The sequence below is a fragment of the Scyliorhinus canicula genome, unplaced genomic scaffold, assembly GCF_902713615.1.
Source record: "Scyliorhinus canicula unplaced genomic scaffold, sScyCan1.1, whole genome shotgun sequence".
Lineage (NCBI taxonomy): Eukaryota > Metazoa > Chordata > Chondrichthyes > Carcharhiniformes > Scyliorhinidae > Scyliorhinus > Scyliorhinus canicula.
In genome coordinates this window covers 18392-45357 of record NW_024055426.1, presented here as the reverse complement: position 1 = coordinate 45357, position 26966 = coordinate 18392, and the positions used below count along the sequence as shown (strand labels likewise).

The 26966-nt window shown below is 53.7% G+C and overlaps 2 protein-coding genes across 6 annotated transcripts in view; one reads left to right on the top strand and one right to left on the bottom strand.

Annotated features, from left to right (window-relative positions):
* LOC119959310 (zinc finger protein 229-like) overlaps window positions 1-26966 on the top strand; it is a 34368-nt gene that overhangs the window by 1605 nt on the left and 5797 nt on the right. Inside the window, exon 2 of one of the 5 annotated variants that reach the window (XM_038787617.1) lies at window positions 12229-12426. The exons of 1 other annotated variant lie outside the window; for it this stretch is intronic. The gene's annotated coding sequence lies outside the window, so the exon portion shown is untranslated. Of the gene's footprint in view, window positions 1-736; window positions 1102-1794; window positions 1861-12228; window positions 12427-17843; window positions 17868-26966 lie in introns of those variants that run through there. 3 more of the 5 variants (XM_038787620.1, XM_038787614.1, XM_038787619.1) reach the window with 3 other exon arrangements.
* Window positions 778-26432, bottom strand: LOC119959309 (leucine-rich repeat and immunoglobulin-like domain-containing nogo receptor-interacting protein 1). The gene is made up of 2 exons (XM_038787613.1): window positions 26244-26432; window positions 778-2610 (listed from the first exon to the last, which is right to left on the bottom strand). Exons 1-2 carry the CDS (start codon window positions 26430-26432, stop codon window positions 778-780), a joined length of 2022 nt encoding a protein of 673 aa, XP_038643541.1.

The following is a 26966-nucleotide window of genomic DNA, read 5'->3' as shown; positions in this document are numbered from 1 at the left end:
TCGGAGAAAAGTCTGAAGGAGCGAATCTATCTCCACTTGGAGAGGCAAGGTTTGATCAGGAATAGTCAGCATGGCTCAGCAGGAGGTCATGCCTCACAAATTTTGATTGATTGATTGACACCAGGTGTGTTGATGATGGTAGTGATGTAGTTCACACAAATTTCAGCAAAGCCTTTGACAAGATCCCACATGGGAGACTTTATAAAGAAGACAAATAACATGTGATACAGAGTAACATGATAAGGTAGATTCAAAATTGGCTTAGCTGTAGGAGAGGGTGATGACAGACGGCTGCTTTAGTGTCTGGAAGCCAGTGTCCAGTGGGGTACCACAGGGATCTGCGCTGGGTCCCCTGTTGTTTGTCATTTATATAAACGCCATAGATGACTTTGTGTGGGGTAGAATCATTACCTTTGTGGATGACACACAGCTTGGCCTGGTGACTAACAGTGAGGTTGAATGTCCTGGGTTACAGGAAGGTATAGACAGGATGATCAAATGGGTAGAAACGTGGCAGATGGAATTTAACCCTGAAAAATGTGAGGTGACACACTTTGTAAGAAGTAATTTGAAAAGGAAGCATTCAATGAACGGCATGACACTGACATCTGAGGGACAAAGGGACCTTGGCCTGTTTGTCCACAGATCTCTAAAGGTGGAAGGGCAGGTTAATAGGATGGTGAAAGAGGCATATGGGGCACTTGTCCTTTAGCAATTGAGGCATAGATGAGGTCGCAGTACGTCTCAGGAACAGTGACGTCAGCCCTCAGACCATCTTCATGTTGTATTTGGCGTCATCCCCGCTGCTGCCTCCGCCGCCCCCGCCAGCGTGCGGCACGAAGTCGACATGAATGTTGTGTTTGATGGGCCCGCTGACCCGGCTCCAGATGAAAGTAAAGTGAAGCAGAGCGACACCACGGTGAAGAAGGAGGTGAAGCCCATGGTGGTGGCCACCAGCAGCGTGTGGGTGTCGAAGGGGTATCCGGGCCGCAGGCCGGCCTTGGCCCGGGAGTCGGAGCGCCCAGCCAGTCCCAGCTCCTGCAGCGAGAGCGGCCGCACCTGTAGCGAGACTGAGGCCGTGGCGTTGCGGGCCACACAGCGGTAGGTGCCGGAGTCCATGCGGCGGACCGAGGTGATCTGCAGGCTGCCGTCCGGCAGGAGGCGGCTGCGGCCCACGGCGGGGCCAGAAAGGAGCGGGGGCGCGGGGGGCAGGCTGGGGTCCGGACGCCCGGGGAGGAGGCCGCGGTCCTCGGGTTTCAGGCCCTGGTCCTCGGCTATTAGGCCCAGGCCCCCGGGGAGGCCCATCCCAGCCTCGGGGTGGCCCAGCCGCTGGCGCCGTGGGTTGAGCCACAGGATGAGGGGCAGCGGCTGGCCGTCAGCCGAGCAGCGCAGGGTGACGGTCTGGCCCTCTCGGGCCTGCAGCCGCTGCGGCCTCTTGTCGCGGATGCGGGGCCGGCGGCAGCTGAAGGTGCTGGCAGGGAGGGAGCCGGCGGCCTCGGGCAGGCGGCGGCCGCGGAGGGGCGGCGGGGAGGCACAGGCGGGCGGCTGGGAGCCCAGGAAGCGGAGGCGATGGCGCCGGCGGACGATCCAGAGCAGGCGGCAGTCGCAGGCCAGCGGGTTGAGGCCGAGGCCCAGGCTCTGGAGGGAGGCCAGCGAGCGGAAGGCGGTGGCCGGCAGGCTGGCCAGCTGATTGGCCGTGACGTCCAGCAGCCGGAAGTAGATAAGGCCCCGGAAGGCGGCGTCATGGATGACGCGCAGGCTGCAGCCCACTAATCGCAGCTCCTCCAGGCGGGTCACGTGCTGCAGCAGCGCTCCGCCGATGGCAGCGATGGGATTGTGGGAGAGGTTCAGGAAGCGCAGGTAGGCCTGAGTCCTCAGGCTGGCATAGGGAACGTCGCTGAGGTTGCAGCGGGTGACTGAGAGCCAGACCAAATTGAGGCCCAGGAGGCAATCGGGGCCTAGTTGGGCCAGTGAGGCCCAGGAGTCGATTTCCAGCAGGCGGAGGCGGGAGAGGCCCTGGAAGGGGCGGCCGGGCAGGGCGGCGGCCTTGGGAAAGGCCAGCAGGCGGAGGGCGGTCAGGTTGAGGAGGGGGGAGAGGACAGGCCCGGGCGGCCAGGCCAGCGCGGCGCTGCGGACGGTGAGTTGGTTGAGGCCGGCCCAGGCCAGCTCGGGGGAGCCCAGGCTGAGGGTGCGCAGGGCGGCCAGGCCGCGGAAGGTATGATCGCTGAGCAGCAGCAGCGGGTTGCCGGCCAGCTCCAGGCCGCGGAGGGCTCCGGGCTGCAGGTAGCGCAGGAGGTTGTGGCCTAGGCTCAGGCGCCATAGCCGCTCCAGGGCGCCGGCTTCCAGCTCCCGCAGCCGGTTATGGCCCAATTCCAGCTCCTCCAGCCGACGGCTCAGGCCTCGCGCCGGGCCCCAGTCCAGCCGGTTGCCGCTCAGGTCCAGCGCCCGTGTGCCAGCCGGGATCCCCCGTGGCAGCGCCTCCAGCCCCCGGGACGAGCAGCTCACCGTCCGGTTGGGGCTCCAGCAGAGGCAGTCGGAGGGGCAGCCGAGCCCCGGGCCCAGGGGGAGGAGAGGAGGCCACACCACCGGCAACAGCGTCCTGCCCCCGGCCTGCAAAACAAACACAACAGGGGGTCAGTGAGGGGAGCTGGACCCCCAGACACACACCCACACACAGGGCACCTCTCCCACACACAGGACACCACCCCCAGACACACACCCACACACAGGACACTGCCCCCAGACACGCACCCACACACAGGACACCATCCCCAGGCACACACCCACATACAGGGCACCTCTTCCACACACAGGACACCACCCCCAGACACACACCCACACACATGACACCGCCCCTTCCCCCCCCTACCCCCCCCCCCCCCCCCAGAACACCTCCCCCACACACATAGGACACCTCCCCGCAGACACACACCCAGACACAGGACACCACGGCCCACATACATACACAGTAACCCCCCCGCGCGCGCGCACACACACGACCCCCTCCCCCAGGCGTCCGCTCAACACTCTTTCCCCCCCACCCCGGGACGCCCACCCCACACACACGCAGCAGCACAGGACCCTCCCCCGCACATACACACAACAGCACAGGACCACCCCCACACCACACACACACATACGACAGCGCAGGACCCCCACATACGACAGCGCAGGACCCCCCCACACACATAGGACACCTCCCCGCAGACACACACCCACACACAGGACACCACGGCCCACATACATACCCAGGACCCCCCCCCCACACGCACACACACGACCCCCTCCCCCAGGCGCCCGCTCAACACTCTTTCCCCCCCCCCCCCCCCGCCACTTCGGGAGGCCCACCCCCCACACACGCAGCAGCACAGGACCCTCCCCCACGCGCACACACACAACAGTACAGGACCCTCCCCACACGCACACGACAGCACAGGACCACCCGCCCCCCCCCCCCCACACACACACATACGACAGCACAGGACCCCTCTCCGCCCCCCCCTCCCCCCCCAAGCACACACAAGAGCACAGGACACCCCCCCCCGCCCCACACACCCAGAAACAGGATGCCCCACCTCCCTCCAAACACAAATGCCCGTGCGCACAGGAACCCCTTTCCCCAGACACCCACAGGGTCCCCCTCACACACGGGAACCCTGGTGTCCCGAACACCACCAGCCCCTCTCCTTTGGGCCACGTATTCTACAGTCTCTCCATCCCAGGTTCTCTTCCCCCCACCCCCCTCTCCAGAGATGTGCAGGATGGGTGGGTTTACGGGGATAGGGGAGTGGGCCTAGATTCAGGTGCTCTTTCACAGGGTCAGTGCAGAACCGATAGACTGAATGGCCTCCCTCTGCTCTGTAGGGATTCTGCGGTTTGACTCTCTTCCCCCAGACCCCATCATTGAGGGGGGGGGGGAATCTCCCCCACTCTTCAGTAAATTCCCCGGGGCCTCTAGAACCCATCCTCTCCAGAATCCCCACCCCGTCCCCATTACACAGCCTTGTCCACCTTCCCTCTCGTACCCTCTCCACTACCCTCCACAACATCCCCCCACATCGTCATCCCCTCTTGTGGCTTCACCTCGCTCCCACAAACACCTTTGTGTCCTTCCCAAATTTCTGTGCAAGGGCGGGCTTCGGGGTACAGAGAGAGATGGGAGGGGTTGAATATATTTGACTGAAAATCGTGTTTACCTCGTAAGCTTCATATTTATGGCAAAAGGGTCTTCTTCGGTCCTGTATCTGCTGACGGTCCGGGAACAGCTTTCGCTGTACAAGGAGCTACTGCCGCTTGTCAGCTTGTTTTAATCCTGCTGGGATCTGGTTACAGGTTACACACCAGCTGGAGCCTGTGGCTGAGGCTCCGGACGAGGGGCTTGATCGGGTTTCAACATAAACATTGTTCCTCCTGAATATTTAAACATTTGACATGGATAAACACCGGGGCAGAAAGAGAAAACAGCGGCTCAAAGTGTGAAAAGCTGGAGTGTGACCCACATTCATCTACACAGAGCAACGTGCTAGACAGGGAGTAAAGCTCCCTCTACACTGTCCCCATCAAACATTCCCAGGACAGGTATAGCACAGGGTTAGATACAGGGTAAAGCTCACTCGACACTGTCCCGATCAATCACTCCCAGGACAGGTGCAGCACGGGGTTAGATACAGAGTAAAGCCCCCTCTACAATCTCCCCATCAAACACTCCCAGGACAGGTACAGCACAGGGTTAGATGCAGAGTAAAACTCCCTCCCTCTACACTGTCCCGATCAATCACTCCCAGGACAGGTGCAGCACGGGGTTAGATACAGAGTAAAGCTCCCTCTACAATCTCCCCATCAAACAATCCCAGGACAGGTATAGCACAGGGTTAGATACAGAGTAAAGCTCCCTCTACACTCTCCCCATCAAACACTCCCAGGACAGGTATAGCACGGGATTAGATACAGAGTAAAGCTCCTTCTACTCTGTCCCCATCAAACATTCCCAGGACAGGTACGCACGGGGTTAGATACAGAGTAAAGCTCCTTCTACACTGTCCCCATCAAACATTCCCAGGACAGGTACGCACGGGGTTAGATACAGAGTAAAGCTCACTCTATACTGTCCCCATCAAATACTCCCAGGACAGGTACAGCACGAGGTTGGATACAAAGTAAAGCTCCCTCTACACTATCCCCATCAAACACTCCCAGGACAGGTACATAGGAAAGGAGCAGGCCATTCAGCCCATTGAGCATGCTCTGTTCTCTAATATGATCATGGCTGATCATCCACTTCCATGGAAAAATAATTCCAAGTAAAAGTGGTTTTCTGAAAATTAACACAAAGTTCACTGTTTAATGAACTCCCGCACTCAGAGCCACTGGTTAATGATTTCCCGCACACAGAGCCACTGGTTAATGATTTGCCACACACAGAGCCACTGGTTAATGATTTGCTGCACACAGAGCCACTGGTTAATGACTTGCCGCACACAGAGCCACTGGTTAATGCTTTGCCGCACACAGAGCCACTGGTTAATGATTTGCCGCACACAGAGACACTGGTTAATGATTTCCCGCACACAGAGCCACTGGTTAATGATTTCCCGCACACAGAGCCACTGGTTAATGATTTGCCACACACAGCCACTGGTTAATGATTTCCCGCACACAGAGCCACTGGTTAATGATTTTTTTTTAATAAACAATTTTATTGAGGTAGTTTTTGGCTTTATAAACAGTTACAGACATCATCAGAAAGGAAGCAAAAAAGGCAAAAATGTGCAAACATCCACGTACTTTCAATACTTCCATCATACCGTATTGCACAAGCCCGCTCCCCTCCCACCCGTACTACCCGCCATATTTTCCCTCCTACTCTACTCTACCCCCCTCCCCCCCACCCCCCTGCTGACGCTCACTCTCCCGCAAAGAAGTCAATAAATGGTTGCCACCTCCGGGTGAACCCCTGCACAGATCCCCTCAAGGCGAACTTAATTTTTTCCATCCCCAGGAAACTTGACATGTCCGCAAGCCACCACTCAGTCTTCGGGGGCTTTGAGTCCCTCCACGCCAATAATATTCGTCGCCGGGCTATCAGGGAAGCAAAGGCCAGCACATCGGCCGCTTTCTCCCCCTGGACGCCCGGGTCTTCCGAAACCCCAAAAATTGCCACCCCTGGACTCATCACCACCCTTGTTTTTAGCACCTGGGCCATGACCCCCGCAAATCCCTCCCAGTACCCCCTCAGCTCAGGGCATGCCCAAAACATGTGCACATGGTTCGCTGGTCCTCCCGCGCACCTAGCGCATTTGTCCTCTATCCCGAAAAATTTGCTCATCCGAGCCACCGTCATATGGGCCCGGTGAACGACCTTAAATTGGATCAGCCCGAGCCTTGCACATGTCGCGGTCGAGTTTACCCTACTCAGGGCCTCTGCCCACAGCCCATCCTCCATTTCCCCGCCTAGCTCCTCCTCCCATTTAAGTTTCAGTTCCTCTGTCTGGGACCCTTCCTCCCTCATGAGCACCTTATAAATACCTGAGACTCTACCCTCCCCTTCGTCCCTCCCAGAGACTATTCTGTCTAGGATCCCCATTGGCGGGAGGCGCGGGAAAGATGGGACCTGTCTACGAACAAAGTCCCGCAGCTGTAGGTATCTAAAATCATTTCCCCCTACCAACCCAAATTTCTCCTCCAAGCTCCTCAAACTCGCGAAGCTCCCTTCCAGGAACATATCACCCACCCTTCCCGCCCCTGCTCGCCGCCATACTCGGAACCCCCCATCCATACTGCCGGGGGCAAACCGATGGTTGTCGCAGATTGGCGCCCAGACAGACGCCCCCATCTCCCCCACATGCCTCCTCCACTGGCCCCATATCCGCAGGGTCGCCACCACTACCGGGCTGGTGGTGTACTTGGCCGGCGGCAGCGGTAGAGGAGCCGTGACCAGGGCTTCCAAACTGGAGCCCCTGCACGAAGCCGCCTCCACTCGCTCCCAAATAGACCCCGTACCCACCATCCACTTCCTTATCATAGCGATGTTGGCTGCCCAGTAATAATTGACCAGACTCGGCAACGCCAGCCCTCCCTCGCTGCGGTTCCTCTCCAACATCGCCTTCTTCACCCGCGGAGACTTTCCCGCCCAGACAAAGCTCATGATCAGCCCGTTAACTCTTTTGAAGAAGGACTGTGGGATAAAGATCGGGAGGCACTGAAAAATAAACAAAAATCGAGGGAGGATTGTCATCTTTACAGTCTGCACCCTCCCTGCCAGCGACAGCGGGAGTGCATCCCATCTCCGAAACTCTCCCTTCATTTGCTCCACCACCCTGGCCAAATTTAACTTGTGCAGCCTGCCCCAGTCTCGCGCCACCTGGATTCCCAAATACCGGAAATTTTCCTCAACTAACCTAAACGGTAGCCCTCTCAATCTGTTCTCCTGGCCCCTTGCCTGTACCACAAACATTTCACTCTTGACCGTATTTAATTTGTATCCTGAGAACTGGCCGAACTCCCTCAGCATTCCCAGTATAGTTCCCATCCCGGCCACTGGGTCCGACACGTACAGGAGCAGGTCGTCTGCATAAAGAGAAACCCTATGTTCAACCCCGCCCCTCACCATCCCCTTCCAACCCTCTGCGGCTCTCAGCGCAATCGCCAGCGGCTCTATGGCCAGCGCAAACAGCAGCGGGGAGAGCGGGCAGCCCTGCCTGGTCCCTCGGTACAACCTAAAGTACTCCGACACTTCTCTGTTGGTCCTGACGCTGGCCCTCGGGGCCTGATATAATAATTTGATCCAATCCACCAATCCCTCCCCGAACCCAAACCGTCCGAGCACCTCCCATAGATATTCCCACTCCACCCGGTCAAAGGCCTTCTCGGCGTCCATAGCCACCACTACCTCCACCTCTCTACCCGCCGGGGGCATCATTATCACATTGAGCAATCTCCTCAGATTGGCCGCCAGCTGCCTACCTTTCACGAACCCCGTTTGATCCTCCCCAATCACCTCCGGTACACAGTCCTCCATTCTACCCGCCAGTACCTTTGCCAGGAGCTTGGCATCTACATTAATCAGGGAGATTGGCCTGTAGGACCCGCACACCTCCGGGTCTTTACCCCGCTTTAATATCAGAGATATGGTGGCTTGTGACATCGTCGGCGGCAGGGTCCCTCTGTCCCTTGCCTCATTGAAAACCCTCGCCAAGACCGGGCCCACCAGCTCAGAGAACTTCCTATAAAACTCTACTGGGTATCCATCCGGCCCCGGGGACTTCCCCGACTGCATGGCCTTTAGGCCCCCCAATACCTCCTCTACTCTAATCGGGGCCCCCAGCTCTTCCACTCGCCCCCCCCCCCCCAACTGTTGGGAATGTTAACCCATCCAGAAACCTTTTCATCCCCTCCGGTTCTTCTGGCGGCTCCGAAGTATACAGCTTACGATAGAAGTCCCGGAATACCCTATTCAATTCTGCCGGATCCTCCACTTTGTGCCCCCCCTCGTCCCTCACTCTACCTATTTCCCTGGCCGCCTCCCTCCTCCTAAGTTGCTGCGCTAACAGTCTGCTAGCCTTTTCCCCATACTCGTACACCACTCCCCTCGCCTTCCTAAGCTGTTCCACGGCCCTGCTCGTGGATAGTGCCCCCAGTTCCGCCTGTAGCCTCTGCCTTTCCCTGAGTAAAACCTCCCCCGGGGACTCCGCGTGCTCTTCATCTATCCGGCCCATTTCCCTGACCAATCTATCCATCTCTGCCCGGTCTGCCTTGGCTCTATGGGCCCCAATTGAAATCAGCTCCCCCCGCACTACTGCCTTTAGCGCCTCCCACACGGTCGCCGCTGAGACCTCCCCAGTGTCATTCACCTGCAGGTAATTTTTTATACATTTCCGAAGCCTCTCGCAGATCCCCTCCTCCGACAGCAGTCCCACATCTAGCCTCCATTGCGGGCGTTGATACCTCGCTCCCCCGAACTGCAGGTCCACCCAATGCGGGGCATGGTCTGAAATGGTAATTGCTGAGTATTCCGTGTTCTTTACCTCCCCCCTACAGTCCCTGCTTAGCACAAAGAAATCTATCCTGGAATATACTTTGTGGACGTGCGAGTAGAACGAGTAGCCCCTTCCTGTTGGCTGTCCCTCCCTCCAGGGGTCCACTGCCCCCATTTGCTCCATAAACCCTTTCAGCTCCCTTGCCATTGCTGAGAGCCTACCCGTTCTGGGACACGACCGATCCAAAGTCGGGTCAAGGACCATGTTAAAGTCCCCTCCCATTATTAGCCTGCGAGAATCCAAGTCCGGGATCTTCCCCAGCACTCTTTTAATGAAGTCCACGTCATCCCAGTTCGGGGCATATATATTCACCAGCACCACTCTTCTCCCCTCCAGCCTGCCCCGTACCATCAGGTATCTGCCCCCCCTGTCTGCGGATATGCCCTCTGCCTCAAATTGCACACGCTTGTTGATCATGATTGCCACCCCTCTGGACTTCGAGTCCAAGTCCGAGTGGAAGACCTGGCTAATCCAGCCCTTCCTTAGCCTGGTCTGGTCTGACACTTTCAGATGTGTCTCCTGCAACATAATTACGTCCGCCCTCAGGGCCCGCAAGTGCGCGAACACCCGCGCCCTCTTAACCGGCCCATTCAGTCCCTTGACGTTCCAGGTGATCAGCCTGGTCGGGGGGCACATCCCACCCCCCCCACCCCGCCGGTCAGCCATAGCCTTTCTCGGGCCGGCCCCTGACCCGTGCGTCGCGCCCTTCCTGGCCCGCCCTATAGCTGCCTCCACCCTCGACCTCCTTTCCAGTGCCTATTTCAAGTCCCTCTCCCGTCAGCAGAACAACCCCCCCCTCCCCTAACCCCATCCCCCGATACCCCCACCCCTGCCATCTACTGGCTATAGCTTTCCCCCCCATCTGACTTCCTTGACTAGCCAATCTGCTAGCCCGGTGACTCAACACTCCGGCGCCTTCCTGTCCCATTCTCCTTGTTTCCCCGCCCTCCTCCCCACCCACTGGGGCAAGCCGGCTCCAGTGTCTTCCGCGAGCTGCACAAAAAGCCCAAACAGGAAAAAAAAAAGGGAAAAAACATAGAAAAAAGAGAAAAAGCACATAAATGTCCATGAACAAAGGAAAGAGTCTCAAATGTTCCGTTTGGCCCCATTGGCCCAGCAAACCGTTGAGCAGCAGTCCAGGCACATTCGGCGTTCCTCCCCACAGAAATCCTCGGGCCCTAACTCGTGTCCTTAGGGCCTCCTTTCGGGACCATCCCCAGGTCCCTCACAAAATCCATCGCTTCTTCGGGCTCGGAAAAGTAGTGGTGTTGACCCTGGTGCGTGACCCATAACCGAGCTGGGAACAGCAGACCAAACTTCACGTGCTTCTTGAACAGCACCTCCTTGACATTCTTAAAGGCTGCTCGCCGCCGAGCCACCTCCTGGCTTAGGTACTGATAGATGCGGAGCACACTGTTATTCCACGTGCTGCTCCTGGCGCTCTTTGCCCACTGCAGCACCCGCTCCTTGTCCACGAACCTGTGGAACCTAATCACCATCGGGCGGGGGGGTCCGCCCAGCCGCCCCTGCCTTGCCTGCACCCTGTGTGCCCCCTCCAGCTCCAGCGGTCGCGGAAAGGCTTCAGCCCCCATCAGCTGCTTCAGCAGGTCTGCTACAAACGCTGCAGCATCAGCTCCCTCCGCCCCCTCCGGGAGGCCGACCATCCTCAGATTGTTCCTGCGGACTCTATTCTCCAGCTCCTCTACTCTGTCCAGCAGTCTTCTCTGCCGCTCTTTCAGGCCGTCCACTTCTAGCGCTGCAACCGTTTGCGCATCCGCCTGCTCCTCCACCGCTTCTCCCAGCTCCTTAACTTTAACATCCTGGGCGTCCATCCTCTGGTTCAGCTGATCCACCGCTTTCTGGATTGGGTCCAAGCTGTCCCGCTTCAGCGCTTCAAAACTGGACTTCATTACCTGGAGCATGTTATCCAGCGCCAGCTGGATTGCTGAGTCCGGGTTCCGTGTGTCCGCCATCTTAGGTCCCAGGTAATTTTCTTCCGGTCCTTGTCTCTGTCCCTTTTTCTCCTTCTTCTTCTGCTTTCTGGAATCCCGCTGTTCCATATGCCGCAGCCCGCTCCTCAGCGCCTCCGCTGCCGCTTTCCTTCGCCCAGCTCCTTCAATTTGACCTCTTGGGCATCTGAAGTGGGTCCAAGCTGTCCCTCCTCAGCAACTCCAAACTTTTTCTTTTTCCCTTTGTCCTGGAGGAAGGAAGGTCCGTGGGTCCGCCATCTTAACCTGCAGGTCAGCTTCCTCCTTCTCTCTCTCTCTCCTTCTTCCTCACCTGCTGGCCTCCACACTTACATCCTCTGCAGCCCGCTCTCCTCCTCTGTTCCAGGCAGCCTTTCTGCCGCCTCCGTAGTCCCGCTATCGCGGGGAAACAGCTGTTCCAGCCGGCCGGAGTGAGAGCCCACCGAATGTGCGGCTCACTCGGACATCGCCGCCACCGGAAGTCCACTGGTTAATGATTTGCCACACACAGCCACTGGTTAATGATTTGCCACACACAGCCACTGGTTAATGATTTGCCGCACACAGAGCCACTGGTTAATGATTTGCTGCACACAGAGCCACTGGTTAATGATTTCCTGCACACAGAGCCACTGGTTAATGATTTGCTGCACACAGAGCCACTGGTTAATGATTTGCCGCACACAGAGCCACTGGTTAATGATTTGCCGCACACAGCCACTGGTTAATGATTTGCCGCACACAGAGCCACTGGTTAATGATTTCCTGCACACAGAGCCACTGGTTAATGATTTGCTGCACACAGAGCCACTGGTTAATGATTTCCTGCACACAGAGCCACTGGTTAATGATTTCCTGCACACACAGCGACTGGTTAATGATTTCCTACTCCGATTTCCAGCTGCGATTGGTGTTATGAGTGGAGGCGGGCTTAATATACCTCCCCATGGGCGGATTTGAAAGGCAGGCCAGCTTTGGGGGCTTCCTTGATGGTTGGTTTGCGGCTCGGTCCCCATCGGTCCTGGTCCCCGAGGGAAAGGCAGATGGCTGGTCCTCAGGGTGCTCCTTTCCCGGGGACACGGTTCAGATTCACTCCCTTACTCTCTGGCTGGCAGGAAGCGCTTTAGTTTCCTGTGGAATATATGAATTACATCTAAAGCTGATTATTTATGTATGTCACTGAGGACCAGAACCATGTAAGGATTTGACTGTCTGTATTATTGCAGAGCTGTTAAGAAAGTCAGTAACAGACAATCTGTTGTTGGGAGTTTGATTCTCTGGTGTCTGAACCACAAGGTTCAATGTTTAGAGTCAACAAGATCAACAACGAAACACATCAGGTCCCAAAACTCCAGCTAGATATTCACAGGAGAAAGGCTGTTATCAAACACCTCGAATGGACAGGACAGAGAAAGGTCCCAACTGTAAGAAACCCTCAAATTATTTGTAAATATCTTTCAAATGCTGGCAGGTTGCAGCTGTCAGTTTCCATCACATTGAAGGTTACAGAATGGTTATTCTAGAACTAAAATCACGAGTTATATCACAGCTAGAGTACGGAGTACAGTTCTGGTCATCACATTCCAGTACAATCACATTCTTCCTGCAGAGAGGACGGAAGAGGTTTTTCTTGATGTTTCCAGGATTGGGGAATTTTAACAAGAGGAAAGATTGGATCGACTGGGATTGTTTTCTGTGGAACAGAGGAGGCTGAGTGGACATTTAATTGAGGTGTATAAAATCATGAGGGTCCCAGATATAGTGGATCAGACGGCAGAAGGACCTATTTCATTAACAGGCTGGTCAGTAACCAGGGGGCCAGAGATTTAAGTATCTGTTGGAAGGATTAGAGGGGAATTGAGGATTTTCTTCACCCAGGGGGGTGGTGGGGATCTGGAACTCTGCCTGAAAGGGTGGTAGAGACAGAAACCCTCATCACATTTAAAGACACCCTGATGTGGAGTTTCTGTGACCTGCAGGGCAGCACGGTAGCATGGTGGTTAGCATAAATGCTTCACAGCTCCAGGGTCCCAGGTTCGATTCCTGGCTGGGTCACTGTCTGTGCGGAGTCTGCACGTCCTCCCCATATGTGCGTGGGTTTCCTCCGGGTGCTCCGGTTTCCTCCCACAGTCCAAAGATGTGCGGGTTAGGTGGGTTGGCCATGCTAAATTGCCCGTAGTGTCCTAAAAAGTAAGGTTAAGGGGGGGGGTTGTTGGGTTACCGGTACAGGGTGGATACATGGGTTTGAGTAGGGTGATCATTGCTCGGCACAACATCGAGGGCCGAAGGGCCTGTTCTGTGCTGTACTGTTCTATGTAGACCAAGAGGTGGAAAGTGGGCTGGATAAACCATTTTCAGCCAACACAGACAGAATGGGCTGTATAGCCTCCTCTGTGCTGTACATTTCTAGCATTCTGTGATGACAAGTGATCCTTGGGTTTTTATCCAAGACAGACCTCAGCCCAGTCAGTTAGTCCAAGTGTTGATGTGATGGATCAAGTTAAGAGGTGTCAGGTACCAGGATCAGTGATTCAAATGGAAATATCAGTAAATCCTGATATAGTTTATCTGTATGTGGTTCCATTTTAATAACTTCTCCTGAATGTGACCCTCACCCAGGTTTTGATTTGATTTATTTATAATAATAATCTTTATTGTCACAAGTTGGCTTACATTAACACTGTAATCAAGTTACTGTAAAAAGATCCTAGTTGCCACATTCTGGCGTCTGTTCGGGATGTTGCTCGTTCTGGGTGAGTGTGCTGAGCACTCGATTTGGCTCTGTTTCGTTACTTGGCTTTGGAGTCGCCCGGTATCGGTTATTTATTTATTTAAAAGTTTTTTATTTAACACAAATTTGTAACAGTTACAGAGAGAAAAATGGCCCTGTGCAAAGAGCCTTAACATAGTGAAAATGAACAGTGGGAAAGAATAAACATGTTAAGAAGGCACTTCCACTGCCAGCTCTGTTTGCCCATGCCACACGTATACAACTAAACTAACGTGGCCCTAACCCTCTTCCCCCCCCCCCCCCCCCCCCCCCAAGGCCTGACCTACCAGGTCAGCCCTGCGCCTGGCCCTAGCCCCATCTCCAACTCCCTGGTACCCCCTGACCTACGCTAGCCACACCGACCCCTGCCCTTGGCGCCTACCTGTCTCCCGTCCCAGCGCTCAGGCCCTCCCCCCACACGCCAGGGACCCATTAACCCAATTGTATCCCACCGTGCCCTTTCAAGTCCCGCAACCAGCCCCTAGCCCATACCCCTATCAGAGGCCCCGATCTCCCGCCAAAAGGTACCAAGCGCAGCCCCCCCCCGGTTGCAATTCCCCCCAAAAGACCCTAAACAGTGCACCCTCCAGCCCGCACTCTCTGTCCAGGCTGAAAACAATCTTGGATAAAAGTTTACAGTACAGGATAGTTTAACAAATCGCCGCCACACAAAAGGTCTGAGAGCCCAAAGTCCTTTAGTTCCAGTCCAGCTTCTTTTAATAAAAGTCCTAATCAGAGCAATTTTGGGTTAACAGACCGCCGCCACTGTACAGCACTGAAAGAACCAAGTGCCCATTAGTTTAAGTCCAGCTTCTTATCTTTAATAAAGGTCCAAACCTGTTCTGGTGTCTCAAAATAGTAGTGGAGTTCCTCAAACGTAACCCAGAGCTTTGCAGGATACAGCATTCCAAACTTCACCTCCTTTTTGTAGAGGGCTGCCTTTACCTTGATGAATCCTGCACGCCTCTTGGCCAGCTCCGTTCCCAAGTCCTGGTAAATGCGCACCTCGCAGTTCTCCCATCTGCTGCTCCTCTCCGCCTTGGCCCATCGCAGCACACGTTCCCTGTCAGCAAGCCGGTGAAAGCGGACCACCAAGGCCCTCGGTCGGTCGCCCGTCCTGGGCTTCCTTGCGGGGGCTCTATGCGCCCCATCCAACTCCAAGGGTTGAGGGAAGGCCTCCGGTTCCATCAGCGCCTCAAGCATACCCGTCACGTATGCGCCCACATCCGACCCCTCGCAGCCCTCGGGGAGGCCAATGATCCGTAAATTCTGCCTCCTGGCTCTGTTCCCCAGCTCTTCAAGCTGCTCCTGCATCCTCCTCTGACGGGCGTTCAGCTCCTCCACCTCGTGCTCCAGCTCCGTTATCGTGCCCGCCTGACTGGAGAGCTTCGCCTCGACCTCCCTGAGCGCCTTCCCTTGGACCGCCTGTGTCTTGACCATTCGGTCCATCACCGCTCTCATCGGGTCCAGCGTGTCCCTCCTCAGCTCAGCGAAGCAGTTCTTGAAGAACTCCATCTGCTCCTCCCTTGGCCAGTGAGCCCCCGCCATCCGCCATGCTTGGCCGCCCGGCCTGGGGCCCCCGCTGCTCCCGCTACGATCTTTGCCGCTCCACTCGACCACTTCTAGTCCAGCTGCCCATACCCCGGAAAGGAAGCCTCTTCCCTATCGTCTCCTTCACCGATTCAGGCTGCCAGGTCCCAAAAAAGTCCGTTAACAAAGGTCCGTTTCCCCATCGCGGGTGGGAGTGATCCGACCTGCGACCTGCCTCCTCGAGGGCGCCACCGGAAGTGTCGCCAGGTATCGTTAAGATACCGCCACAAGTTTCAAGGTCAAGTTCAAAGCAATAAAACCATACACCAATTAGTAAGTTCAAACAAATGAGTTTATTATAATACAATTATAAACTACTCATGCACACGCTAAGATGACTAAACTATTCCTACCACTAAATAGACCAATACTTATCTGAATAAGGAACTGCCGGATCAGGGGACAAGGGCCTCTTGCTCTGCACTGGGTCCGCAGACTTCAGGTTGGTACGGGTTAAAAGGGGTCAGGAATGTCTATCTCTGGTAGCGATCGTTGTGAGACACTTACTTGCTGGCGGCTGCTGTCCGAACCTCTCTTCTCCCTCTCGGTCAAGGTCTTCTTCGGTAAAGGCTGGTCAAGAGGGCTGGTCAAGAGAGGAGGGCTGGTCAAGAAGAACAAACTGAGTTTGTGACCTGTCTTTTATAGGTCCCAGGGCTACGCGCCCTTTTGGGCGGACCCTTTATCTCTCTGTAATCTCCTCCATTCCCTTCTCTATATCTCTGTAATCTCCATTCCCTTCTCTATCTCTCTGTAATCTCCATTCCCTTCTCTATCTCTCTGTAATCTCCTCCATTCCCTTCTCTATATCTCTGTAATCTCCTCCATTCCCTTCTCTATCTCTCTGTAATCTCCATTCCCTTCTCTATCTCTCTGTAATCCCCTCCATTCCCTTCTCTATCTCTCTGTAATCTCCTCCATTCTCTTCTCTATCTCTCTGTAATCGCCTCCATTCCCTTCTCTATCTCTCTGTAATCGCCTCCATTCCCTTCTCTATCTCTCTGTAATCTCCTCCACGCTCTTATCTCTCCCAGTCTCTGCAATCAGCTCCAGCCTCTCAACCTCCAAGGTCTCTGCACTCCTCTCATTCCAGCTTCCTGACCATTCCTGATTTTAATCACTCTGTTTGTTATCCATGCCTCGAGCTAAGGCCACAAACTCTGGAATTTCCTCCCCAAGCCTCTTGACTTCTCTATCTTCCTGTCCTCCTTTAAGATACTCGTTAAATCCAACTCTGACCATCTGCCTCTTATCTCCTGACATGACTCTATGTCAAATATTTCTTTTTATCCCACCTATGGAGCACCTCAAAACGGTCCATTACACAAAGGGCTCTAAATAAATACAGTGTTATTGATTTGGACATGTATCACTGTTCATTCATCATCACTGGGTGAATAACCTGTAACTCCAGCATTGTGGGAGTCCCTTCACCACACAGACAGCAGCGATTCAAGAAGGTCAAACATCATCTTCTCCACAGGTAACTGGGGATGGGGAATATTTGCTGCTGGTCTTGTTGGTGAAAGGACAAGGGAGTGGGAGGGGCTGATTGGCTCTGGCACAGAGAGCCAGCACAGACAGGACGGGCTGAATGGCCTCAGTCGTTATTGTGACCAATGATTCACTGATAAAGAGGTGATGCTGGCGACCAGGGAACAACCTCTGGAACCAATGGCCAACCTCATACAAAGCAGCTCTTCATTGATCTGGGGGCTGCGGCCCCGCTCGGTGTAAACAGGGGGAGAAGGATCCGTTCAGTTTATTTCCGGAGACTCTCTGTCCACCCACCGGACCCTGCGCCCCACCATCCCCCCCTTTACCCATTGTGGACACGTCTGCCCATCACCCGCACTGCGCATGCTTCACTCACAGTCCAGCTCCACCCCTCATTCACTCCCATTGGTTGGAGGACCAGCCGCTCCTGTCCGCACATCCAGGCCCGCCCCCTCTATTCCTATTGGTCCGGTACTGCCACCAATCACTCCCCAGGCATTGTGATGGTTCAGGCTGTGATTGGTGCATTCGCAGTACAGATTATCGCTGACGGTGCGAGGAGCAGGAAAAAAACAATGGAGCGACTTTCAGGAATGGAGCCAGTGGATGGCCAGGGAGCAATAGAAGCTGCCGAGTGAGCCGGGAGGCTTCATAAATACCCCGTGGAGGCTTCAACTCCTGAGTAAAATGTTAACGGTCCCGTCTTAAACAGCACCGAACAGAGTGAGAGCTGAGCGGTGACAGGCCCGGGTTACCGGCCGCCATCTTTACAGAGGACAAGGTACCGCAGGGCCATGCGCTGCGAGCCTGGACCGGATACCAACTCTCTCGGATTGACTGGCTGGAGTCTCCAGGATTTTATTTTATTCATTTGTGGGAGTCACTGGCTGAGCCAACATTTATTGCCCATCCCTAATTTCCCTTAAACCGAGTGGCTGGCTCGGCCATCTCGGAGGGCATTTACAGAGTCAACCACATTGCTGTGGTTTGGAATCGTGTCGGCCAGACCAGGTAAGGATGGCAGATTTTCTTTTCTGTTCATTCACGGGATGTGGTCTTGGTGCGATTCATGCCGGGGTCTCTGGAAAATCATTAGGACAGTAAACAGGATTTTGGGTCTCTGAAAAATAGTCGGCCCCTCGAACCTGCTCCTCACATACAAACTAGGAGTCGGCCCCTCAAGCCTGTTCCTTACACACAAACTAGGAGTCGGCCCCTCGAGCCTGCCCCTCACATGCAGACTAGGAGTCGGCCCCTCGAGCCTGCTCCTTACATACAAACTAGGAGTCGGTCCCTCGAGCCTGCTCCTTATACACAAACTAGGAGTCGGCCCCTCGAGCCTGCTCCTTACACACAGACTAGGAGTTGGCCCCTCGAGCCTGCTCCTTACACACAAACTAGGAGTCGGTCCCTCGAGCCTGCTCCTTATACACAAACTAGGAGTCGGCCCCTCGAGCCTGTTCCTTACACACAGACTAGGAGCCGGCCCCTCGAGCCTGCTCCTTATACACAAACCAGGAGTCGGCCCCTCGAGCCTGCTCCTTACACACAAACTAGGAGTCGGCCCCTCGAGTCTGCTCCTTACACACAAACCAGGAGTCGGCCCCTCGAGCCTGCTCCTTACACACAAACTAGGAGTCGGTCCCTCGAGCCTGCTCCTTACATACAAACTAGGAGTCGGTCCCTCGAGCCTGCTCCTTACATACAAACTAGGAGTCGGCCCCTCGAACCTGCTCCTTACATACAAACTAGGAGTCGGCCTATCAGACCTGCTCCACAATTCAGTAATTTTAACGTCAAGTCCGCATTCCTTCCGACTCCAATAACCTTTCATCCCCTTGCTTATCAAGAATCTATCCATCTCTGCCTTAAATATTCAAGGACTCTACTTCCACTGCATTTTAAGGACAGAAGCGCCAAAGTTATAGAACCCAACAGTGCAGAAGGAGCCCATTCGGCCCCATTGAGTCTGCATCAACCCTCCGAATGAGCACCGCACCCAGGCCCACTCCATCCCACCCATTTCATCCTCATAACCCCACCCAACGTGCAGACCCTTGGAGACGAAGGGGAATTTAGCATAGCCAATCCACCTAGCCTTGATTGCATTTGATTTTGTTTATTGCCATGTGTACCGAGGTACAGTGAAACAAATTTTTCTGCGAGCAGCTCAACCGATCATTAAGTACATGAAAAAAAAATACATAATAGGGCAACACAAGGTACACAATGTAACTACATTAACACCGTTATCGGGCGAAGCATACAGGGGTGTAGTATTAATCACGTCAGTCCATAAGAGGGCCATTTAGGAGTCTGATAACAGCGGGGAAGAAGCTGTTTTTAAGTCTGTTCGTGCGTGTTCTCAGACTTCTGTATATCCTGCCCGATGGAAGAAGTTGGAAGAGTGAGTAAGCTGGGTGGGAGTGGTCTTTGATTATGCTGCCCGCTTTCCCAAGGCAGTGGGAGGTGTGGATAGAGTCAATGGATGGGAAGCAGGTTTGTGTGATGGACTGGGCTGTGTTCACTACTCTCTGAAGTTTCTTACGATCTTGGGCCATGCAGTTGCTGTGAATTGCGCTTTCACGTATCTGATCGTCAGTCCAGAAGTAAAACACTCGAACACGTCAGTAACGAATATTCGTTTATTTACGGCCGGGACAAATCTCTAAGCAGTCGGGTAACCACCTTCGAGAAGTGCCAAAATCCCAGAATAAGGACGGTATCTTTATACATCTTACAGCTTAGGGGTGGACCCCTTAAATTCCTAGATACACCTATGATTTGGCAAGGATCCAGAACATGTACATATATGGAATTATTCTTCGAGGTCGGGAGGTTATTTTTGACATAATCATTAGCACAAGTCACTATCAATATTAATACAAAGGTTTTTGTATCCCATGGCCATCTGGCTTATCTCATTCCAAGGCCCTTCCGTTTACATTTCAATGTTTATTTGTTCCAACTGGTCAAACGAGCTTAATTACGTTATCTCTGCAATAAAGTAACGGTTCCCATTCATTCCATTCTTTGACTTTTTGACCTCTCTGCTTTCACAGATGCGGGTCAGAACATTAATTAGTACCAATGCCACACTCCCTATATTCCATCCCATAACCTTCTGACATCTTTGCTTTCACAGATGCCGGTCAGAACATTAATTAGTACCAATGCCACACTCCCTATATTCCATCCCATAACCTTCTGACATCTTTGCTTTCACAGATGCCGGTCAGACACACTCCCTTTATTTCATCCCTTGACCTGTTGACATCTCTTTCACAGAGCTTTTCAGAACTGTTATATTAACCCTATCAGCGAAGTTCCAAATGAAATCCACTTCTACATTCCCCCCTTTGATCATTCCTTGATCACATAACACTCAGGATACTTTAGATGGAAATGAGAGCGAGGCGGAGGTACTCCTCCTCTACTAGGCTCCGGCAGGATGCCACTTCCTCATATAGGTCAGGGGTAGGTGGAACCAGTGTTTCTTTTTCGTCTAGGGCGGATCTCTGAAGCATCTGTGGTAATGCAGTGGCACCCAAACGGTTGCATAGGCATTTCACACCAGTAGCTATGATACAGAGCAACAAACAGATGGTAACGAAGATAATGAGCCCATGGAATAGGTAAGTGGCCCAAGAATTGGACCACATCCAGCTCCACCAGTCAGCCTGACCGGCGAGTCACAAGCGCTGTACTCCATCTCTGATATGGGTTACCAGACGCGTGATATTCTCTGAACTGTCTGGAATGTAAGTGCAACATTCGGTCCCTATGATAGCACAGGTCCCCCCTTCTTTGGCTAGTAAATAATCCAGGGCCATGCGATTCTGTAGGGCTACCGTTCGTACGGCTACCAACTCTGCACTGAGTTCACTAAATCCCTCCGCGGTGTCATTTGCAACCTGTTCCAATAGGTCGCGGAGGAGCGCGTACTTCTTGAGGGACCAGATGGCGCCTATTTGGGGCCATAAGAGGGAAGTCACCACCTCCCACGGTGGTACTGACCTCTGGGCTCGAAAGTGGGGATGATGTTCGAGCTGGGCATAGTGTGTAGTACCCGGAACAACGAAACCCAAGTAGCACGACCCTGCCCAGTCAGTGGGGAGCCAGGGGTAAGCCTTATGGCCACAAATGAAGTAGGTGCCATTATAGGAGGTGAGGCTAGTTACCATCGAGGAGGTCCATATTTGGGTCCAATCAGGGCCCCCTGTGTGGTTGATAATGTTATTGATGATGGCGTGGCCTTTCCAGTCAGTAAGACCAAAAGTGTACTTACATGAACTGATTCCTAACACATATGTTCCAGGAGTTCGTACTTCCCGGAGTAAGCAGACCGTTCCGGTCTGGGGGTTCTGGATATTGAAGAACGGGAGTGTGCGATCTGCTGAGTAAGATGGCTGTCGCCAACCAAAGAAATCCCGCAAAGGGTAGCCGGCACTCAGCCATTCTTGGGCTGCTTCCCTGTGGTTTACAGAGGAGGACCTGGAGGCCCTGGTTGGTAAGGCAGAGTGACTAGTTACTGTCCTGTTCTGGAATATAACCCATTCAGCCGTCTGTTTGATCGAGAAAGGAACAGATATCAAGGGAACGCCTCCATGGGCATGGGTCGGGACCTGTGTACATACCCAGCAAGAGGAGACACCCACTTTCTTAGCATAGACATAGGACATAAACAGAAAAGAATTTGCCGTTACATGGTGCGTTGCCCGCTTCCTTCTGGAAGGCGAGTAGGGGTGAGTAGTCCTTGATGGTAAAATTTGTACCCTGTCCTTATCAATGCACCGGTGGTTCCACCTGCATGTGCGGCGATCGTACATTAGAACCATGTACGTAATCAGGAATCGGCGCTTCTGGTCGTCGGGAGGAACGGTGGTTGGGCAGGTTTTGATAGCGGTGGTGATCCATCGGAGATCTGTCGTTGTTCCACATCGTGGGGTCCCTTCCCGGCACATGGGTGGGTGTCTGCTTCCGTACAGGCATCTCCTTCCTTCGGATGCAGCGAGAGAGAGCAGGGTGGCGAGTATTGTGACGGCGAAGAGGGGCCTCATCCCAGGGTACTCGTGTTCCTAGGACTTAAAGGAAAAGTTTAGAACATCATGGATACTTAATTAACTTACAATGGTGCATATGTACCCATGCGTTTCGTCCTTCCACGTTTACTGCAGTGGGGGTAGTGAGTAGAACCTGGAGGGGACCCTCCCATCGAGGTTCCAAACCTTTACGTGTCCAATTTCGAATTAGGACATAATCCCCAGGGTTGATGGAGACGTCATGAGTAATGGATGGGACTTCTTCCTGGGTGGCACGAACTCGGGAGTGTAATCCTTTCAAAATTCTAGTTAGTGTTAATATATAATTAGCCATCTCGGTAGTCATGTAATGGAATTGAACATTCCGTGGAACACTGCTGTCCCAAGGCGTTCGAAAGGGTCTGCCATATAGTATTTCCGCTGGGCTTAGGCGAGTATTTCCTGCGGGGGTGGCACATAGCTGGATGAGTGCTAAAGGCAGGAGTTTGAGCCAAGTGGCCCCAGTGTCTGCTTGTAGTTTAGCGAGTTTAGTCTTTAGAGTCTGATTAGCCCTTTCCACCACTCCAGCGGCTTGTGGTCTGTAGGCACAATGAAACTGTTGCTTTATTCCTAGCAGAGCACAGAATTCCTTATTGATTTGACCTATGAAGTGGGGACCATTGTCAGAGCTCAGCCGGGCTGGAATTCCAAATCGCGGAACAATTTCTCGCATTAACACCTTAACTACTGTCGAGGCCTTGTTATCCGTAGTCGGGTAGGCCTCGATCCATTTGCTAAAAGTGTCCACAATGACTAACACATATTTATAGCATTGACATCTTTCCAACTCAATGTAATCCATTTGTAGGGTCTCAAATGGACCCTCATGTAAGGGGGTTGTGCCAGGATCACAGGGGACGGCCTCACCGGGGTTGTGCTGTTGACAGATTAGGCACCGACTGCTAATTTGTTGGGCCATTTCTTGCAGTCGTGGGTGCCACCAGCTTTTTAACAATATGTCCCCTGTGGCACGAGCTCCACAGTGAGTTGCAAAGTGTACACATTCGGTCACCCAGGCTGCTAATGCATCGGTCATACATGTTTGTCCTACCGGGGTGACCCACAGCTTATTTTCGATATCATATATACATCCTAAGTTTTTCCACATATTTACAGCAGTTGCAGGAGCGTCCTCCTGCATTTGGATTATGTCAGCAATGGTTGGCATAGGTTTTTCAGAGGGGGACTTTCCCGAGGGGGTTTTAGTCTGCCTCATCATTCTAGGCACCATTAGTTTGCCAGATTTAGAAATTTCTTTTGCCTTCTCGTCCGCTCTCCTGTTGCCCGTTTCCACCAGTCCTGTGCCTTTTGTATGCGCTGCGCATTTTATCACCGCTATCTTGTCTGGGAGCATAAGGGCCTGCAATAACTGGGTTACTAACTGCTGGTGTGAGATGGGTGTACCAGCGGAGGTTAGAAATCCTCTGTTTTTCCATAATTGCCCGAAATCATGTACTACCCCGAAGGCGTATCGGGAATCTGTATAAATATTAACCTTCCTCCCCTGTGCCAATATGCATGCTCGTATTAACGCAAACAATTCTGCCTGTTGGGCAGAAAAGGGAACTTCAAATGCTGCTGCTTCTACTACGTCACCGTCTTGATCGATGATTGCATAGCCAGATTGTCTATACCCCCTTTCGCCGACGGAAGAACTTCCATCGGTGAAAAAGGAACAATCTGCACTTGGGAGGGGTATATCGGAGAGGTCGTCTCGAACCGAGGAGACTTCCTGCAACAGTTGCAGACAGTCATGAGTTGGGTCGAGCATGTCTGTGGGAGGATGCGTCAAAAAGTTAGCAGGGTTGATAGTGGTGCAGTGGGCAAACTGGACCTTTGGGTTATTAAGGAGAGCAATCTCATATCTATTCTGACGAGCCATCGTGAGATGCTGAGTCTGTAGCTGTCCCAAAAGGGCCGTAACAGAATGGGAACTATAGACAGTGATATCTTGTTGGAGGGTAATATTAGCAGCCGATTGCAGGCTGTTGTAGATAGCTGCAAGAATTTGGGTACAGATAGGATAGCCAAGGGCTACCGGATCGAGTTTAGAGGAGTAGTATGCAACCGGGCGACAGCGGTCGCCGTGGCGTTGGGTCAGGACAGCTGTGGCGCAGTCGGCAAGGACTGTGCAATAGAGCTGAAAAGGGCGATCATATAAGGGTCGACCAAGGGCAGGGGCCTGGAGGAGTGCCTCCTTGAGGCGGTTAAAGGCCAGTGCGGCTTCCGGGGACAAGGAAAAAGTACCGGGTTCATTGGTGTAGGGGGTAAGGAGGCGGGAATCCAGAGTAATATTCGGGATCCACTGACGGCAATAATTGACCATGCCGAGCCACTGACGGAGCTGCTTGGCCGTCGTTGGGGGTGGGAAATCGCAGATAGGGCGGATCCGGTCTGGATCTAAGGAACGAGAGGTGGCAGATATCCTAACACCTAGGAACTTAACAGTAGGCTGAGCAATCGTAACCTTCAAGGGAGAGACAATGTAACCAAGGGAAGCCAGAAAATTGAGTAAAAGTTGAGTATCGGCCCGACATCCCTCCTCAGTCGGGTTAGCGATCAAGAGATCGTCGACGTACTGAACAAGAGTGGAGCCCTGGGAGAAGGAGAGGGATTGTAGTTGGCGTTGGAGACAGCGGGAGAAAAGAGTGGGAGAGTGAATAAAACCTGGAGGCAACCGTGTCCAAGTATATTGTTGGCCATTATAAGTGAATGCAAAGAGATACTGGCATGATGGATCGAGTGGCAGAGCGAAAAAGGCATGCTGGAGGTCTACAAGGGAAAAAAATAGTGCATCTGCAGGGACCTGGGAGAGAATATGAGCAGGGTTAGGAACAAGGGCGTGGAGAGGTTGAACAATAGAATTGATAACACGTAAGTCCTGTACGAGGCGGTACTGATCTGGTTTCCCAGGTTTGGGCACCGCTAGGATGGGGGTATTGCACGGAGACTGACAAGGAACTAGGATGCCCTGGTCGAGAAGTTTAGCTATGAGTGCATCAATGGAGTGGCGAGCTTGTGCCTTAATGGGATATTGGCGGATCGAAGGGAGCTGAACATCGGGGAGGAGAGGAATAGTGATAGGCTGGGTAGGGACGAGACCAACATCAAACTTATCCGCAGCCCATACGTGGGGAGAAACAGTCGCATCGGTCCGGGCGCGATGGTGTAAAAGAATGGACTGGGATGTAGCTGGTTGTGACATGTATGTAATGGTGAGACCGCCAGGGAGGAGTTGGGGTTCCAGAAGAGAGGGGTCAGACTGGTCCAACGCCTGTCGGACCATAGGCCCTAGATCCTTGGCATGGTGGGGGTAGTGGACATGGCGGGTGACATGCGGGGCGGTGTACCCGTCTTGGCGCCATAGCCAGGTAGGCACTTGCGCCGCATCCGCAGTCCCTTGGGGCCCGCTCACAGAAGCAAAAAGGGTGACTGAGAATTCTTGTTCAAGATGAGGGCTGTAAGAATCGACCAGGCCTTCATCGGCTCCGGTCGAGTCGTAAGCCAGCGTGACATGGAACAACCGCTCAGGCATCAAATGAAGTGCCCACCATTGCGGGTGCACATGGGTGAGCAACTGGCGTGGTATGCTGGGTGAATGGGCAGTGATCCCGTTATCCCCACATTCAAGATGTATTCCAAAGGCACAGAGAAGGTCTCGGGCCAGTAGATTACAATCTAGTCCGGTTGTAACAATAAATCGGTGCTGGAGGGTGTAGCCCTGGTAGGAAACGGGCACAGGGAAAGAAATGGGGTAACTAGCTACCTGTCCCTGGAAACCAGATAGTTGCTGGGTCTCTGATGAGAGGGGAAGGTTGAGGTGAGCCTGTACAGAAGACATGGTAGCGCCCGTGTCTATGAGAAACGGGTAAGAGTGACCGTAAATGGTTAAAGAAAGGACAGGTTCAGAATCAGGGGAGGTTAAACGAGAAGGCAACATCGACTGTCAGTTTTGTTGGAAGGGGTTATTCTGAGTGAACGGAGTAGTGACTGGAGCAGCCACTGCGGGCGCTCCCCTGCCCCGTCCTCCCCCTCTACGACCCCCTCCGCCGTGGTTAGGGTGCGTGGGACAGTTACGAGCATAATGCCCTGGCTGACCACAACTATAACAGAGCCTTGCCTGTTGTGGTGGTTGTGCGGGGGTAGGTGCTACCTGGGTCGGCGCTGGTGAATAATAGGGAGATGGGGGAAGGGGGGGGTACTGGTAGGGTGTGGCATAGGGATAAAAGGGGGGTAGCGCGTAGGCCGCCGCTGCTCCCGGGGGGGCATACGGAGGCCCATAGAGCGGTGCTTCGGCCTCATATACACGAATTGTGCATTGGAGTTGGTCAACAAAGGCACTAGGGGACACTTTCCTATCTGGTATTCCAGCCAGTAGGGACATGATCTCATTGGGTTTCCACGGAAAATAAATATTCATGGTACGTTCAGCATTAGGGTTGCCCGCGTTTGCATTAGGGTCATAGGCAGGATTTGGCACCTGGCGCATTGGCATCTGTCGTGGTGGGGGTGAGGGATGGTCGAGGGCTGGTGGAGGAGGAGGAGGAGGAGGAGGTACCTCCTCGTCCTCATCCTGGTCTTGGAAAAGACTATCTAATTGTTTTCCCAATTGCTCCTTTAACTGGACTAATTGCATGAATGGTCTCCCTTTTCCCCTTGTTCTCGACCTTGTACTCATGGCCGGGGGTTGATATGCTGGTTGGGGCGGTGGTGCATAAGGTGGTGGATTCTGAATGGGCGCGTTAGGTGGAGACTGGGGAGGCTTCTGACGTCCCCCGCAATTGAACAGATGTTCCTCATCCCCATCGTCCCCTTCCTCCCAACCTTGCTTCGCATTGCTGACCGGCGCCGGGGTAGGAATAGCATTCTTACGTTCTTTATATTCTTTACATTCCCTCTTTAAGACCTCTGCTGTTTTAACAATTCCCCCTTTGGTGAGGCCAATACCCAATTTTGAGGCATTTGCCTGCCAGCTAGCCAGTATAGAGGCATCTTTCACTGACTGACAGTATTCCCTCCACAAGGCAAT

What these genes read in the sequence shown, in the direction of transcription:
- LOC119959309 (XM_038787613.1), bottom strand. Translation starts at nt 26,432, where the DNA reads ATGCCAATGCGCCAGGTGCCAAATCCTGCCTATGACCCTAATGCAAAC. An exon ending in AACTCCAATGCACAATTCGT is followed by an intron (nt 2,611 to 26,243) that starts GTATATGAGGCC and finishes TTTGTTTTGCAG; the next exon opens with GCCGGGGGCAGGACGCTGTT.